General features: G+C 38.9%; 1 protein-coding gene across 1 annotated transcript in view; it reads right to left on the bottom strand.

Annotated features, from left to right (window-relative positions):
- LOC133561290 (uncharacterized) overlaps nucleotides 1-17,560 on the bottom strand; it is a 49,415-nt gene that overhangs the window by 22,347 nt on the left and 9,508 nt on the right. The window contains exons 12-33 of the mRNA XM_061914655.1: nucleotides 16,292-16,351; nucleotides 16,182-16,217; nucleotides 16,040-16,111; nucleotides 15,915-15,959; nucleotides 15,785-15,844; nucleotides 15,628-15,699; nucleotides 15,464-15,553; nucleotides 15,322-15,387; nucleotides 8,244-8,315; nucleotides 8,004-8,159; nucleotides 7,854-7,943; nucleotides 7,730-7,783; nucleotides 7,594-7,656; nucleotides 5,020-5,148; nucleotides 4,830-4,937; nucleotides 4,685-4,735; nucleotides 4,553-4,609; nucleotides 4,023-4,085; nucleotides 3,903-3,942; nucleotides 3,737-3,785; nucleotides 2,240-2,585; nucleotides 1,777-2,177 (exon numbers count right to left, since the gene is read on the bottom strand). Of these exons, the coding sequence (XP_061770639.1) occupies nucleotides 1,777-2,177; nucleotides 2,240-2,585; nucleotides 3,737-3,785; nucleotides 3,903-3,942; nucleotides 4,023-4,085; nucleotides 4,553-4,609; nucleotides 4,685-4,735; nucleotides 4,830-4,937; nucleotides 5,020-5,148; nucleotides 7,594-7,656; nucleotides 7,730-7,783; nucleotides 7,854-7,943; nucleotides 8,004-8,159; nucleotides 8,244-8,315; nucleotides 15,322-15,387; nucleotides 15,464-15,553; nucleotides 15,628-15,699; nucleotides 15,785-15,844; nucleotides 15,915-15,959; nucleotides 16,040-16,111; nucleotides 16,182-16,217; nucleotides 16,292-16,351 (2,180 nt within the window). The remainder of the gene's footprint in view (nucleotides 1-1,776; nucleotides 2,178-2,239; nucleotides 2,586-3,736; nucleotides 3,786-3,902; nucleotides 3,943-4,022; nucleotides 4,086-4,552; nucleotides 4,610-4,684; nucleotides 4,736-4,829; nucleotides 4,938-5,019; nucleotides 5,149-7,593; nucleotides 7,657-7,729; nucleotides 7,784-7,853; nucleotides 7,944-8,003; nucleotides 8,160-8,243; nucleotides 8,316-15,321; nucleotides 15,388-15,463; nucleotides 15,554-15,627; nucleotides 15,700-15,784; nucleotides 15,845-15,914; nucleotides 15,960-16,039; nucleotides 16,112-16,181; nucleotides 16,218-16,291; nucleotides 16,352-17,560) is intronic.

Genomic DNA, 17,560 nt, shown 5'->3' on the forward strand with positions numbered 1-17,560 from the left:
CATAAAGCGTTTGTATGTTCTCTATAATCCAACATTATGTATCAGTCTAATTGATCTTTTTTTGTAACAGTTAGTGAATGAAGCGCACATTTGTAGTTATTTACACATTTTTCCACACAATAACTCAGATATGGTAACACTAGCGAGTAGTAGAAAACATTAAGTGATTTTTGGTTCAGAACATGTTTTGATTTGTTTATCATTGAAATGTTTCTTGCCACCTTATGTTGTATATTTTATATGAAATTTCCAGTTAATTATATCATCTTTTATTACACCCAAAAATCTAGTTTATTTTACCCTTTCGATATCTATGCCGTCTATCTGTACTCGTGTTTGATGCTCTTTTGTACTTTTACCAAATAGCATTATTTTAGTTTTACTAAGATTCAAGGATAGTCTGTTTTTGTCAAACCATCTTTTTTATTTTTTCATTTAGAATAGAATAGAGATCTCTTTATTGTCATTGTACATTGTACAACGAAATTGTATGCAAACTAATTTAGTGCAAAATCCTACATAAAAACATAAGAACATTTCTTCTGTTGTATTAAGTTAATGTAACACTGATTGAAAATTTTACAGTACCAAATAGCAAGTGCTCCTAAATAACTAGCATATGACTACTTACTAATACTGTCGTTAAGAAACAACACACACTTGTCAAAATTATTAAATGAGTTACTAGTAGTTTATATTCAATTAATACTAGCTAAACCAAGTATATGTAATTAGCCTAAACTATAACATATATTAAAAAAACTAAAATATATAATAAACCTGTGTGCAAACTGAGCTGAAGTTGCACCAAGAAACCGACCACACCATTTAGTTTGCCCATTAAAAATGTGAGGTGAGAAACTCTTTATTCCATCATTCACTTTTACAGTAAAACATCTCCAAATTTAGTAACATACATTTTTAAAACATTCACATATAAAATGCTATGACAATGTATATACATGTGTCTGCAATACAACATTGTGTTTTAATATGCAATCATTTCAAATACTGTCCATGTTATTAATATAAAAACACCGCCTTATGTATACCAGAAAGTGACTGGAATAATACTATAATGTTGTAATATGAAAATTATATATATATACACACACACATATATATATATATATATATATATATATATATATATATATATATATATATATATATATATATATATATATATATATATATATATATATATACTGCTGTTCCTCAGTTAATTCATTCAATTGTAGTTTGCGGGAATTGCATGGTGCTATTATTGTTTGAACTACAGTGAAAATTTTAAAGCCACACACTGGTGGTAGCCACACCATTTAACCCACACACAAAAAAGTGCTTTTTTTGAAAGTGTAAATGCCTTACATTTGAATACACCGACAAACTACAAGAAGAAGAACGATTTTCATATAATAAAAAAAAAGTATTTATATTGATCCATTTTCAATACGGATTGTCCTTATTGGGGCCACGAATATGAGCTGTAGCCTATCCCAGCTTAATTCAGGCAAAAGACAGGTTAAATTCTGGACTGGTTGCTACCAATGCCGTAAAAACCTGAAGAAAACTCAAACAAGCACAGGGAGAAGATGCTAAGTCTACGTCGATACTTGAACCCATATGTCCTGACTGCAAAGCAGGCGTGCTAACTAAGCAAATGGTTGCCAAAGGTGTATTTTTTTGTCAGTGATACAATAATACATTATTTGGTCCTCTTCTAGAACACTTGCATATCTCCTCCACAAGGTGCAGTTGTTCCTCAACATTTAAATGTTCCCAACTGCGCTCTGTAACTCCTCCCTGATGGCATTGAGCTCCACCACTCCATCATTGAGCACATTGGCAACCTCCTTTATCTGAGCCACAAACTCCTTCTTACAGCTTCTCTTCAGCTCCCGGGATTCCTTGAGGAAATACTTGTCAATGCTGCTGTGAAATTTTTGGACTAAGGCCAAGTTGGTCTCGGTGACCTGTGAAGCTCGCATGACGGGCGAGTCCACCAGGCTGATCATTTGCACTGCCTTGCGCACCTCCCAGTCCTCGGAGTAGTGCTGTGTGCCTGACCTGAGGAAAGGATGCCCGCGCAGTTTGTAGATGCCGTGATTGACGAAGTAAAGGACCTTGGCCACGTCCTGAAAGTGAAGGTCGTAATCCTGCAGCACCGCCTCCACCTGACAACAACAACAGCAAAACATGCAGTTGCAGCCAGGAAACACAAACACACGCCGCTCACCTTCTTGCGCTCATGCATGTTGTTAACATTATCCGAAATGGTCGCCGAGGCCGTGGTGATCCCTCCAGCGGTAGCGACACCTACACCGACAGCCGTGATAATGAGAGAGGCGCCAAACGTGAAAGGTGCCAAGGCCAGGCCAGCGATGGCTGTCACGCCACCGACGGCCGCCGTGGTGCCGCCGGTGATGCCTGCCGCCTTGGCCTTCTGGTGGAAGATGATGATGTCCTCCGCCAGGGCGTGCAGCCTGATGACATGCTGCCACAAAACCTCGGCGCGCTCCATGAAGATTTTGTTGAAGACGCGCAGGCCTCGCTGAACCTTGTTCGCCAAGATAGTGAAGGACCTGCCAGAGGGCATGTTGTTAGAGGGACCATATTATGCGAAATTATGTTGTAAGAGTAATATGTTCAATAAGTCTGCATATGAGAATCAAACGGAAGAAAAATCAATTACCTCCCTCACATATTTGCTTCATTTGTTAGAGAAGAGGGGTTCAAATGACCGATTTAAAGTTGTGGAATTTCATGGCATAAAAGGAAAAAACTCTTTCCAAATTGACATTATACTGTCCCTGAATCACCTTTAGCAAGATAAGCCCGACCTGTGTCCACTACCTTACAGTGGACAGTGCTGGAAGAAAAGCAGGCTTCGCTACTAATCTTAAAACAAAGCCTGGAACTCTGTCAACTATCAGTTAGCGGCATACAAGAGAGAGTCCATGTAGGTTCCGTTCACCTGTTTTTCGAAATAAAACCCACACTATAGAAACTAAATAATTAGTTTTTTCAATATTTGTTTCCAGAATCAACATGAAAAATTAATAACGAATCGTTTTTCAAATTGCAGATTTTGTGCACAATTGATAAATGGACAAAACGGATAATGGGCATTTGAACCCAGAAGTAGACATCTGTAGACTTGCGTTTGCAGGTTAAAAAAAATACTTTTAGCTTTGTACTTCATATATTCTATCCAGTCACAACATTAGGTACACCTATACACACCCCGATCAATACAGAGCTGCATAAATAAAATGCTTTAAGCAGAAACATTTACATCACCGCATGTCGGTGTTATTGTGCGCATACCAAGATTAGATTAAAATAATACTTGATCGTACTTCCTCTTTTGTTTCCTAAAACGCCGCTGACATCATTCAAAGCTCCTGCCCTCAAGCTGAGTTTTACTTAATTTCCAAATAAGTATGTCATATTTCTTGTAGACAGGTGTAGACAAACACACTCTCACAAAATGTTGTGTTTCCAGTAGGTCACTTTTAAACTTTCAAAAGTCCACCTAGGTAATTAGATGTTGGACAAACATTTCCAATACACTCTGGGACCTATGAAACTTATTTTAAAGTGGTAAACAAAATTCTAAATATGGGACTTTTAAAAGTATTACCCTACTCTCTTAGAACTGTCCTGCCCTGGAGTTTCCTCACCAGAGAGGTGTCCGGGACATTCAGATAAAAAAATTTAAAAAAACACCTACGTGGAATCATCATTTTTTTCCTCATCGTCTGATGGAAGCTCATCCCATTCTGGAAGACAATCGAACAGGTGAAGATGGGGATGTTATTTTTCATTCCGATTTATTCATTGAGGTATGCCCCAACAGCTGTGTACATACAATGTGAACAGAATGATATGTGACTCACGTTCCACTGTGTTCCACCATTCCATCAAGCTGTCTGTGTCCTGCAGAACAAAGTGACAATGAAGTGACATTTTCTAAACACTTACTACACAGTAGTCAGGCACAATATGGACACACTCACCCCGTCACCCTCAGTGTCTTCCACACTGTTCGCTATGTCCCTCTGAGCCGCTAGCATTTCAGCCTAAGAAGGGAGGGGGGAAACCATTAGCACTCCAACTATATCACCATTCCCTTTAACATAACAGCATGATTGCTTTGTCTTCATGAGCGCTATGTCCAAAAATGTTGACACACAGTGACCCCTTGTCTTTTTACATTAGACACACAGCACTTGTATCTAATTTTGCATCTTAAGTTCAGTTTTTGAGCAGTCTCAAACCAGTTTAAGTTAAAAAGTTAAAGTTAAAGTACCAATGATTGTCACACACACTATAGGTGTGGCGAAATTATTCTCTGCATTTGACCTATCACCCTTAATCACCCCCTTGGTGGTGAGGGGAGCAGTGGGCAGTGGCGGTGGCCACGCCCAGGAATCCTTTTTGGTGATTTAACCCCCAATTCCAACCCTTGATGCTAGGTGCCAAGCAGGAAGGTAATGGGTCCCATTTTTATAGGCTTTGGTATGTCCTGAAAGAGGTAAACACTGACATGGGCCGCCTCAGACATCGCTGCTGAGTCTTCGCTGGCGTCATCCCACTCTTTGTTCTGCCAGGAGACAGACAACAACAACAACACGTCAGAATCCTTTTTGATGTTCTCTCAACAGACCAAAGCTCAGACCATGCTTATCTTCGATTTGTGCTTCCATAAGCTTTTGCGCTTTGACTTTTTCTGCAAAAAAAAAAAAAAAAAGATGAAGTCAATGTTAAGTGACCCGCCCAAAAATATGCCTTTTAAGGGAAAGAAATCTGCATGACCCAATTACCTGTTTGCAGATTGCCAGTTCATCCACTTCGTAGTTGTAGTCCACTTTGGCACTCCTGCGTGGGTTTCCACTCCGCATGACATCATCCTCGCCAAGCCAGTGGTCCGACTGTTGAGACGGGAAGGAAATTATCCCCAAAATACTTTGAAGATGCAGCAATGGGAATGAACATAGAATAAAATAAACTTACATAAGACGGCTCTGTGGAAGAAGCATGGCTGTATGCACCTGGTTCCTCCAGTTCAGGTAAACTGTGAATCGGCTTTTGTTTGCGAGACTGAACCGGAGGAGGGACCGAAGCCTTGAATTTATTTTTTTTCTAAAAGAAGGGCAAATTACACAAAGCAGAGAAAAAATGCAAGAAATGCCGTAAATGCTTCCATTAATGCTTAGAGACAATAAACGGCCAAGTCGCTGGTGGTATTATCTACAAAAGGCAAATAACCGCCAGGTCTGTAATTAAAAAAAACCATTGAAAGCTGATGCTTCAGGAAGTCTCCCAGTGTTTAAATGACAGTAACACAAGAGGACAGTAGCTCCATTTGAAATATAAATAAAAAATAAAATGGTTAAAAACAAAAGGATATATGATAGTTTCTAAGGTTTAGCATATGTGCAAAATTAACAGTTCTAATAATGTGCACTGTTATTTTAATTTTAGGAAATTTAAAGTTCCTTATTGGTTGAAGTGCAGTATTAATTCCAGCTTGTCCCCCTATCCTCCATCACTACTGAACAATGGCAACACATTCAATGTTCTTTTTAATGTCAGACATCAAGGTTGATGTCAACATTGATGTCTGACCAAATCTGTTTAACTGCGTTTCCATTATCCTTAGAAATGCGCAAAACCTAAATATCAAACTGGTAATGGTATTCTGAAAAATTTCTCAAATATCGCTTAAACATTTTTGGCTCTCATGAGGTGGTTTTTGAGACGTTTCGATATTGAGGTTTTCGCTAAAGCATGATGAAAACACTTTTTCTGCATTTACAGGGCACCGAAACACCAAACCGGCGCGCCAATGCAGGACAACTACGGAGGACGGGTCTTGGTTTTTCTTCCGATCGGATGGCTGGGCCGAGCGAGGCAGCATCGCCACACTGGGCAGTCTTACGGGTCCCTTCCCTGCAAAAGAGGCCGACCCGCAGGCTCTGTGAGACACACATGCCCAAACAATGTTAAGGGGGCCGTAAGTCTCTGATCAGTCGGCCGGAGGGGAGCGAGGCGGGATTGCTGCACAGGGGCCGTCTTGCGGGTCCCTTCTCCGCAGACTCTGGAAGACCCACATGCCCGGACATGTGTCAAGGGGGCCGTAAGGACGTTGTGATCACCCGCTACCTTCGTCATCTATTGACATCAGGCAACAGCGCTGGTTGCAATATCTTTCACAACGTTGAGTCTCACGAAATTAAGATTTTACGAGAATCACTGCTCATGATGCGAAACACCCTTTAATAGAAACACATAGGAGTCACAAATGTACTTAATCGAAATTTTTGAAATATCACTTTTTGAAAAAAACGGCAGTGGAAACACAGCTAATCTTGATTTAATTACTTTTTGCTATCTAGGGACAGATGTCAAGCTCTAGCTTGTCCTTGTCACAATCGCTATCCATTACGTAATTCTGCTAGCTGAAGTCTGGGTTGCACTGTATTTGTTAATCGAGTAGACAAGTGGCCATGGACTCTTCCCTCCCTAATGTGCACCATCTGGGAACTCAGTATTAGACTTCCTTTTTTATTGTCATTCAAATTTGAACTCGACAGCACAGATGAGAACGACATTTCGTTACATAAGCTCATGGTAGTGCAGGATAAAAAAAAACAATAAAGTGCATATATATATATATATATATATATATATATATATATGTCTTGATTGGATTATCCAGAGAATAGTGCTCGATACCGTGGTAGAGCGCAATATGTAGGTGTGGGAAAAATCACAAGACTACTTCATCTCTACAGAACTGTTTCATGAGGGGTTCCCTCAATCATCAGGAGATGATTGAGGGAACCCCTCATGAAACAGTTCTGTAGAGATGAAGTAGTCTTGTGATTTTTCCCACACCTACATACATACACATATATATATATATATATATATATCCACACATATATATATATATATATATATATATATACAATATATATATATATAAATAAATAAATAAATAGATTACTGTATAAATAAATATATTGCACTTTTCCACGTGTCCACGTTTATGATGTATGTTATATTGTCTTTTTTATTCCATTCTAGCTTTAGCTACCTCTGCATGTGCTTTAAAATGTTGCTTCTCATCAACTGCTTTTAAAGTCATGGATGTTACACTTGCTGTACTGTACTGTAGTTTTCAATGAACTCATTAACGCTATTAATGCTTGATTGTTGGTTGTCTCCTTGATGCAATTACATTAGTTTTACTGCTGCTGTGTTGTGCAGTATACAGTATCTGTTAATTAACAATCGTGTGATTAAAAGTGAGCTATGTTTTCCTTTTACACATTGTCATGCACTACAAATCACTATTAAAGTAGTAACAAGTAGTAAAGGGACTTGTTATATACTGTATATATATAGTTTTAACATTTTAGAAAAAACAGTCTCTCTCAAATTATTGTCTGCTTCCAAGTAACCTCCCGTCCTCTTGATGGTGTAGGTAGATAAACACTCCGCCTATTAGAACATGTTTTGTACTTTACAGACAGGTTTAATCGTATATGTTTTTAAATGTACTGATGATTAGACAAATACCCGCTTGTAGTCGTCTGAGTTCAGCTCTTCATAATGCTGCCTGTTGGTGTTCAGCATGTCCTCCTATTATTAGTAACAAAACGCAATATTTCAGACTTTGCCTAATGATTGCCTGTACCACATCACACACACACACCTTGGAGCTGTGGCGAGCCAAGTGCAGCATTTTCTTCTTCATGGATTTCCTCTGCTTAAGACAAATAAAATCACGTTACAGCAGAAAGCTGAACACTAACATAATTCAAAGAGGAAGCCATTACAGATTTGTAGTCCTCAGGCCAGTAGAGTTCTTGGTCATTCAATCCAGTGGGCATGCTTGCAGAAAAAGCATTCATGTCTACGAGCCCGTCCTAATGACATTGACACTGTGAGATATGCACATCTGGTATTATATCTGTAAATAAAACTACCTGTCTGGTGGAATGAGGACTTCTTAACCCGTCATCATCCTCAAATATATACTCATTTGAGTCCGTGCGATTGGAGAAACCATATGCCCCCTTGGACTGCTCCTCAGGGAGATTTTTCTTTGAGATTAACTTGAAACTCTTCTTCTTTTTGCCATTCTGTATGGAAAAATAAACACAAGATCATGCCAACTACATCATCACTAACTGCTCTGGAAGAATCTGGAATTCAAAAGAGCATACACTGGTGTAGCCGTCAGCCTCCCATGGTCCAACCTTCTCTTCCACATTCATGCTGTATTCCAACATGGCCTCCTGGGGAACCAGTTGCACATCATTAACACGTTTTGTTAAGTCAATAATTATCCTAATATTAACAGCAGTTAACTAATTTTTCCACTTACATGCTATGTTATGGCATGGTTTATTGGTTTCAGATGTGCTTAACAAGTTATAATGAGGAACATCACATTGGTTTTTTTGGACAATTCAACATATCCGAAAAGGAAAAAGCAGATTTTACTCAATCCTGTCCTTCATACTGATAATTCATTCACACAATATTTTTTCATATTAACACAACATTTGATTTGCTTTTATTTTGTTATTTAAAGTTTTCTTACTTCCTTTGTGAAAATGTGCTGTCAGACCATATGCCTGTCATATTTGAGGCCAGTTTTAATCGCCTGACAGCTGGAGCGCGCGCTCCTGCGTGTTTTTGTCGAGTTTTTAACCCTTCCACTGCTGGTCAATTTATTAATGCTTTTAACCAAGGTTTTTTACCCTCTGGCTCCATTTTTTTTCCCTGACACTGAGAAACTTAGTGCATTGTTTGACTCCACCTGTGAGACAGCCTTGAACTCAGTGGCTCTTTAGAAAATCCAAAAGGCCAAAACTAAATCAGAACCCTAGTTTAACAACAGAACCCGTGCGATCAGACGCGAGTGCCGCAAAGCTGAACGCAGGTGGAAGAAGGACAAGCTTCAAGTGTCACTCCAGATTTTAAAGGACTGTTGGCATCGATATCAGAGCACAGTAAAAGAGGAAAAAAGAGGACATTTGGCAAACATTATTGCCTCCAATGGTTTTGACTCTCGTGTTTTATTCAAAACCATTGACTCTGTTCTTAATGCCCCTCAGCCTACATGTTTGGAACCTTCCTCTGAATTATGCAATGCCTTTTTAGAGTATTTTATTGATAAGATTGCCACAACAAGGGCTCTCGTTTCTGTTCCGACTTCTGACTCTTCTGCCCCGTTTAACTACTCTGCTGTTTTTAATCAGTTTGAGCAAGTGACTCTGCGGCAGTTTGAAGAATTAATGAATCATATGAGGCTCTCAGGTTCCCCCCATGATGGTGTCCCTCCTACATTTTTTAAAGAAGTGTTTTCTTGCATAGGGCAGAGAGTTCTTAAGATTTTAAATAGCAGTCTGTTTTCTGGTGTAGTTCCTACCAGTTTTAAACACGCCGTGGTTCAACCGCTTTTAAAGAAACCTGGTCTTGACAGTTCAGTTTTAGCCCATTTTAGACCCATTTCTAAGCTGCCTTTCCTTTCAAATATATTGGAGAAGATTGTTTTTACCCTGTTAATCACTTTTTTAGAGGACTGCGATATTTTAGAAGTCTTTCAATCTGGTTTTAAACCCCTCCATAGTACCGAGTCAGCGTTACTAATAATAATAATAATAATAATAATAATAATAATAATAATAATGGAATAGATTTATATCGCGCTTTTCTATTGTTAGATACTCAAAGCGCTCACAGAGAAGTTGGAACCCATCATTCATTCACACCTGGTGGTGGTAAGCTACATCTGTAGCCACAGCTGCCCTGGGGTAGACTGACAGAAGCGTGACTGCCAGTTTGCGCCTACGGCCCCTCCGACCACCACCAATCATTCATTCATCATTCATTCACCAGTGTGAGCGGCACCGGGGGCAAGGGTGAAGTGTCCTGCCCAAGGACACAACGGCAGCGCTTTTTTGGATGTCAATAGGTGGGAAGCGAACCTGCAACCCTCAGGTTTCTGGCACGGCCGCTCTACCCACTACGCCATGCCGCCCCTAACTAAGGGTTTTTAATGACATCCTGAGAGCAACAGATTTAGGTGATCATGTGATTTTAGTTTTACTGGATCTAACAGCAGCTTTTGATACGGTGGACCATAATATTTTAATTGACCGCCTACAGCATCAAGTTGGCATCTGTGGATCTGCTTTGAGTTGGCTGAAGTCATATTTGACTAACAGGACTTTCTCTGTAAACGTTGATGTTTTGAATCCTCTATTGTTCCATTGGACATCTGGGGTCCCACAAGGCTCAGTTTTAGGACCACTGCTGTTTTCTATGTATTTACTTCCTCTGGGCTCAATCCTAAGAAAGCATGATATTTGTTTTCATTGTTGTGCCGATGACACACAAATGTATTTTCCGTTAAAGAGAAATCATGCCTCTTCAATGCAGTCCCTTCTTGCTTGCCTTGAAGATATCAAGGCCTGGATGGCGCTAAACTTCTTAAATTTCAATGAAAAGAAGACAGAAGTGATAGTGTTTGGACCTAGTGGTACCTGTGAGCTCCCCCCTGTTGACTTTGGCCCCTTGTCTTTGCACATTAAGCCCATCGCCACCAACCTGGGCTTTCGTATTGACAGTGATTTTAAATTGGACTGTCAGATTGGCACAGTGGTGAAAGCCAGCTTTTTTTATTCACGTCAGCTGGCCAAGGTTAAAAACCTCCTTTCTAGGCAACAGTTTGAGACAGTAATCCAATGTTTTTATTACATCTCGGCTGGATTACTGTAACTCTTTGTATTTTGGTAATAATCAATCCTATCGCTCATGTCTGCAGCTGTCCCAAAATGCAGCTTCCCGACTTTTAACAAACACAAGAAAAAGAGAGCACATTACTCCTGTTTTAGCCTCCTTCCACTGGCTGCCAGTGTCTTTTAGAGAACATTTAAAAATTATCTTTCTCGTTTTTAAATTCTTACATGGTCTTGCCCCACCTTACTTCTCTGAGCTGCTCCACCTCTATACCCCCACCCGGTGGTCAGCTGATCCTGGAGGTCCCCAAATCAAAGCGCAAGCTCAGAGGGGACAGAGCCTTCTCTGTTGCGGGTCCCAAACTCTGGAACGATCTCCCTCTCCATGTGAAACAGCCCACTTCTTTGGCTATTTTTAAGACCCTTCTTAAAACCCATTTTTATTCACTTGCTTTTAAAACCCAGCATGAGACTTTAAACAGTTTTTAACTGTTTTTAACTTTTTAACTGATTTTTATGTAACAAATTGTTCTTAAGGTAATTTGTATTTGCTATTTCAATGTGTTTTTTTACTTCTGTTTTAAATGTTATTTTTTTTAGTCTGTCCTTTGCCTTTATTTCTTTGTGGTGTACAGCCCTTTGTTCTTCAACTGTGGTTTTTAAAGGGCTTTATAAATAAAGTTGGTATGGTATGGTATGGTAAAATAAAGGAAGGTGTTTGAATCAAATTTTCAATCCAAATTAGTAACGTGTGTTATTGGCTTTTTTACCCATAGACCAATACGATATGTGATGCCACTAGATCAGGGGTCACCAACCTTTTGAAACCAAGAGCTACTTCTTGGGTTCTGATTAATGCGAAGGGCTCCCAGTTTGACACACATTTGAATAAGTTGCGCCAAAATAGCCAATTTGCTCAATTTACCTTAAATGAGTAAATCCATATATATAAAAAATGGGTATTTCTGTCTGTCATTCCATCGTACATTTTTTTTCCTTTTACGGAAGGTTTTTTGTAGAGAATAAATGATGAAAAAAACACTTATAGAACGGTTTAAAAGACGAGAAAACACAAAAAAATTAAATAAAATTTTGTAACAGTTTATCAACCAAAAAAAATGAACAGAAAAACTAGCTAATTCGAATCTTTTAGAAAACATTTAAAACAACATTTATGGAACATCATGACTAATTTTTCCTGATTAAGATTAATTTTAGAATTTTGATGACATGTTTTGAATATGTTAAAATCTAATCTGCACTTTGTTAGAATATATAACAAATTGGACCAAGCTATATTTCTAACAAAGACAAATCATTAACTCTTCTAGATTTCCAGAACAAACATTTTAAAAGAAATTCAAAAGACTATGAAATAAGATTTAATTTGATTCTACAGATTTTCTAGATTTGCCAGAATAATTTTTTTGAATTTTAATCATAATAAGATTGAAGAAATATTTCACAAATATGTTCGTGGAAAAAACAGAAGCTAAAATGGAATTAAATGAAAATGTATTTATTATTCATTACAATAAAACATTTTTTTACTTGAACATTGATTTAAATTGTCAGGAAAGAAGAGGAAGGAATTTAAAAGGTAAAAAGGTATATGTGTTTAAAAATCCTTAAATCATTTTTAAGGTTGTATTTTTTCTAGAATATTGTTTTTCTGAGAGTTATAAGAAGCTAAGTAAAAAAATTAATGAATTTATTTAATTAAGTGAAGACCAAGTCTTTAAAATATTTTCTTGGATTTTCAAATTCGATTTGAGTTTTGTCTCTCTTAGAATTTAAAAATGTCAAGCAAAGCGAGACCAGCTTGCTAGTAAATAAATACAATTTAAAAAATAGAGGGCAGCTCACTGGTAAGTGCTGCTATTTGAGCTATTTTAGAACAGGCCAGCGGGCTACTGATCTGGTCCTTACGGGCACCGCGTTGGATACCCTTGCACTAGATCAATGTCACAAAAAAAAACTGTTTGGGCAAAATAAGACAAATACTGAAATGTAAGTTATAGAAAAAAAAAAGTCATATTCAAATTCAACATTTGATCCCAACAAAATAGTAAAAACATAAATGAGCAATAATCAAGTAACATAACATGTTATGTTATGGGACGGCGTGGCGAAGTTGGTAGAGTGGCTGTGCCAGTAATCTGAGGGTTACTGGTTCAATCCCCACCTTCTACCATCCTAGTCACGTCCGTTGTGTCCATGGGCAAGACACTTCACCCTTGCTCCTGATGGGTCCTGGTGAGCGCCTTGCATGGCAGCTCCCACCGTCAGTGTGTGAATGTGTGTGTGAATGGGTGAATGTGGAAATAGTGTCAAAGCGCTTTGAGTACCTTGAAGGTAGAAAAGCGCTATACAAGTACAACCCATTTAACCCATTTACTATCAACAAGTAAGACAGGTTAGTCTTTTGAATAAAATAAATCAAATAAGGCTGGCAACTGAACAATTAGAAAGCTGCACATTGCTATGTAAAACAAAGTAAAGTACAAATATGAAACTCTGACTGATACAAATCGTGACATTATAAATGGATATTACAAATCCCACAATTTTGCATGTTTATGTTCACTTTATGGTTCACTTGTGTGTGTGTGTGTGTGGGGGGGGGGGGGGGGGGGTTCAGGTTTTGTGATTTAGTACTTTGTTGGCCGTTTTTTGAACGAATCATAAAAGTGTGGTGTGACCCTAAAGAAAATCGTACGCATAGCTCTCTCTGACGCTAGAGACAGGACCAAACTCTATTCTCCAAGATGACAACACTCACCCCCAATATAGCAGGGTTACCAGAGACTATCTTTGGAATTTGGGAGTGGACATTATGGAATGGACTGCCAGCAGTCCTGACCTCAGCCCCATTCAACATTTGTGGAATCATCTTGAATTGGATTACCACTGGATGCGCAACGGCAGCGAAACGGCACCACCATGATGACAGACTCTTTCCATTTCCATTTAAGTAAATGTGTCATTTCCATTACCTGCAGAGTGGCACCGCCATGGCTGCGCTAAATATACGCAGAGCTTCTATATTTGCAGGTCACCGTTAAAACAGCGAATCATCAATTCATCCATCCATTTTCTACCTTTTGACTCTCTTGGGAGTCGGCTGAAGCCTTCCCAGCTGCATTCGGGTGGAAAGCAGGGTATACCCTAAACAAGTTGCTACCTCATCACAGGGCCAACATAGATACACAGACAAGCATTCACGCTCAAATTCACACACTACAATTTAGCTCAAATATGCTTTTGTTGGACAAGATGTCATGCACAAACCCTAAATAAATTATCCAGTTTACTTTCTAAATAAAATAAACCGTTTTCAAGGTGGATCAGATTAACACTTTGAAATGTCCCAATGAGCGGGGATGGACAAAGTATTCAGACCTAATTTTACCTCATTGACACAATGGATGAGGAAATGTATGGGATCCAGGGGACGGTGAAGCAGGGGAGGTGGTTAGTGAGAGTGGAATGAGATGTGTGTGTGCATTGCTTGTCAGGATGATGTTACTGTTGTGTTGGTGCTTGCCACAAAAAACAAAAAGATGTCCTTCTGCAAGGAAAAACTGTTGTCTTTTCCGCAGGTCATGTCAGTGCCGTCACAGACACTGGTCTGTGGTATTGATGAAGCGCAAAGCTTGACACGTTCTGCGGTGTTGCCCTTCAGCAGTCGTTACGTAACTTAAATGGAAGGACCAAGTTTATTTGCTTTTGCTCCTCTGGAAAGACAGAATAAACTGTTTGTGGTTCCCTTTTCTACAATTCCCCTTATCACATGCTAACGGCAATTTGTGAGATCTTGAAAAAGTCTGTGCTATTTGCTGCATGGCAGAGCCACAGCAGAACGGCCGGACGGCGGCGCTGTTCAGCTGCTGTTATGCATCCAGTGTAAATCTTTTCGGGTGAGATGTACTTTTTGTGCCCGGGTGACCAACACAAAAATGTTGGCTGTCTTCTGACAAATGATGGTTTAAGAATGGTATGCCATCCCACAGCAGCGTGTGACTGAGCTGGAGACCAACATGAAGAGAAGTTGCCAGGCCGTTCTGATGGTGTGTGGTTTTTCACATACTACTGTTGCCCTTGGTGGTTGCATGAATACATTTTTAAATTGTCGAAACAGTTGTATCGTCACTTTGCGCTTGAAATTTAGTTTTTTACTCGCAGTTTTTACACTTTTTTTTTTTTTTTACATATCACAGGTTCTCACTGTTTTGTGTTTTACTACGACCTACAGTTAGTCACAAATATGCATATTTGAGCACATTTTATATGTCTTATGTGTGTTTGTGTATGTGTGTGTAAAGTTCTAATTCTAATTAATTAATTACTAAATTCTATTTTACTTTACAGTATCTCTTATACATCTGTTATCTGTGTAACATTATTACATGTATCATAATTATGCTTACTACAGTAAATTGCGTAAAACAATACAAGATGTTTGGCACTGGCAGAAAAGATTTGACAATTTTTTCATAAGTGCAACATGCTCACCCATTTCAAAGGGGGATATTTTAGCGAGTGTGTGCGTTACCTGAGAGTGCTGTGTGTTGGTGGGCTCTTTCATTTGCATCTTTTTCTTAATGAAGTCATCGTCCTGCTGATGACGGGGAGCAGAAAAGCTGTGATTGACAACACCTGCAGTAGCTTTACATGCATGTCACATGATAGTTTACCTTGCTTTCAGCAGTCGAATGTTTGTTGATGAGACTGGTGGATGCGCGCCTAAGCATCTTGTTGACTTTCTTCTTTAGAGGGTCCTTCTTCTACACGCAAAAAGAAGACACATGGGTCAGACTTGAACAAAGACAAGGTTGAAATGCAGGGAAAAAAGCCCTACTTTTGTGTCTGACCAACTTTGCATTCCATCTTCTTTCTCAACTGGGGATGAGTTCATTTCGTAAAAATAGTCCTGGCCAAAGAAGAACAAACAGTAGGAAGATTCTTCTCTCTCTTTGTCTCACTTCAAATGATGCACGCTAATTCCTGATGGTTACCTTTGATGATTTTCTTTGTGTAGGTAAAGTGAAGCTCCTGTTGTCACCAGGAAATGTGTCCTTGCAAATTGACTTATTTGTCAGCAAAAATAAACTAATGTAATCTTTAATTTGTAGCTGCTTGGTTTACCTTTGAGCCTCTTCTGGACATCAGGGAGAAATTCCTCCCCTTTTTCTGTGGTACATGTTCACACCTTAGCTGATATTATGTTTATGAATCACGATACAGGAAGTTTGCAAACAATGATTATTCACCTTGCCCTGAGTTCCATAACCATCCAAGTCTTCTACACTGCCTCCTTCTGCTACCTCATGGTCCATCTTCATCTGAAAAGAGAGGCTTGGCTTTGTTGGCTTCCATTTTTTCCATTCATTGGTAATTCATAAAAACCCTTACTTTTAGGGATTCACGGCGGAGTTTAAACTTCCCGGACTTGAAAAGAAAAACACAGATTTGAGTCAAGATGTCTTCCATTCGAATGCAAATGAATGGAAGCCTTTGCTCACTGGTTTGAAGTCGGGGTCCAGCTGAGGACTGTCCTCTGGCCAGTCTTCTACACACCTCTCCTGTTTGGACCATATTTGACTAATATACAATGCTTTGAAAAACTTTAATCAAAAACTTCTACACAAAATGTGTTCTCAAACTACGCCATCCAGACATTGTTGAAAATGGGCGTGATTCTCCCCCCGTCTCCATCTTCTGGGCCCCACTAAGCCTTTGTGCTTGGAAATGTTTTCCTTCGCCATCACTGCTTATTTCGAGTTCTACTGATTATTTTGATTGTGTGAGATGACTTGTGAGAGGAACGATCGCGTTGAATAAATAAATGGCATGCTTTTATTCCACACAAGAATGTTGTCACAGATCGGTAAGTCGGTACTTTTGAAACAGTGCTTAAACTATCGATACTTGGAAAATGGATAACATACAAATTTAGTTTACAATGAATGCTTCTTTTATTTTTAACATAATTTTGTGATATTAAGTTGAACAGAATAGTAATTGTATTATTTCTGAAATACAAATAAAACCATAACTAAGAAATAAATTAAATAATATGACAATAAATTGACCAAAACAAGCTGTCAATTATCTCAGTAAAAACAGAAAAATGTGAACACAGAATGTGGAAAAAAGTGTATTGCTTGTGTAGGCATGTTGAGGTTCAAAATTACAATGTTACGGAATGCACCTTGCTGGTACTGTAATTCATGGATAATGAGAAAGTGTTGTGTCGCTGTTGAGGTTAGCACTACAGCAAAATGGGTGTGCAGTGCTGAAACTGAGAACTGCTAAGGTCGGCAATAAAGTTTAAAAAGAGCATCAGACTGCGTGTGTTGGACGCTACACTACCAAAAGTTACTGGCACAATATCAGCTTCAAGACTAAATCTGCATTCAATGAACAATGAGTTGAGGCACCAACATGTTTTTCCAGTTCAGTGTTGTTAAAACTGTTTACGTCAGTCCTGGTGCCACTATGGTACTGAGTTTCTGTTTCCATACCTAGTCGCGTTCAGTGTTGTTACAACGGTTTACGTCAGTCCTGGTGCCACTATGGTACTGAGTTTCTATGTCCATACCTAGTCGCGGGCGAGCAAACGTGCAGCGGGTTTTAACCTTTGAATGATTTTGAGTATTTGGGTAAATTTCTGTTAAACATACATTTGATTATCAATAAGAAACTGTGAGAAGCAATGACATTAAACTTAATCCATTACTCTGCTATGTTCAGGGCATGTGCAACTGTGCATAAAATTATGCCTTAGACCA

This window comes from Nerophis ophidion, linkage group LG10 (assembly GCF_033978795.1).
Source record: "Nerophis ophidion isolate RoL-2023_Sa linkage group LG10, RoL_Noph_v1.0, whole genome shotgun sequence".
Taxonomy (NCBI): Eukaryota; Metazoa; Chordata; class Actinopteri; order Syngnathiformes; family Syngnathidae; genus Nerophis; species Nerophis ophidion.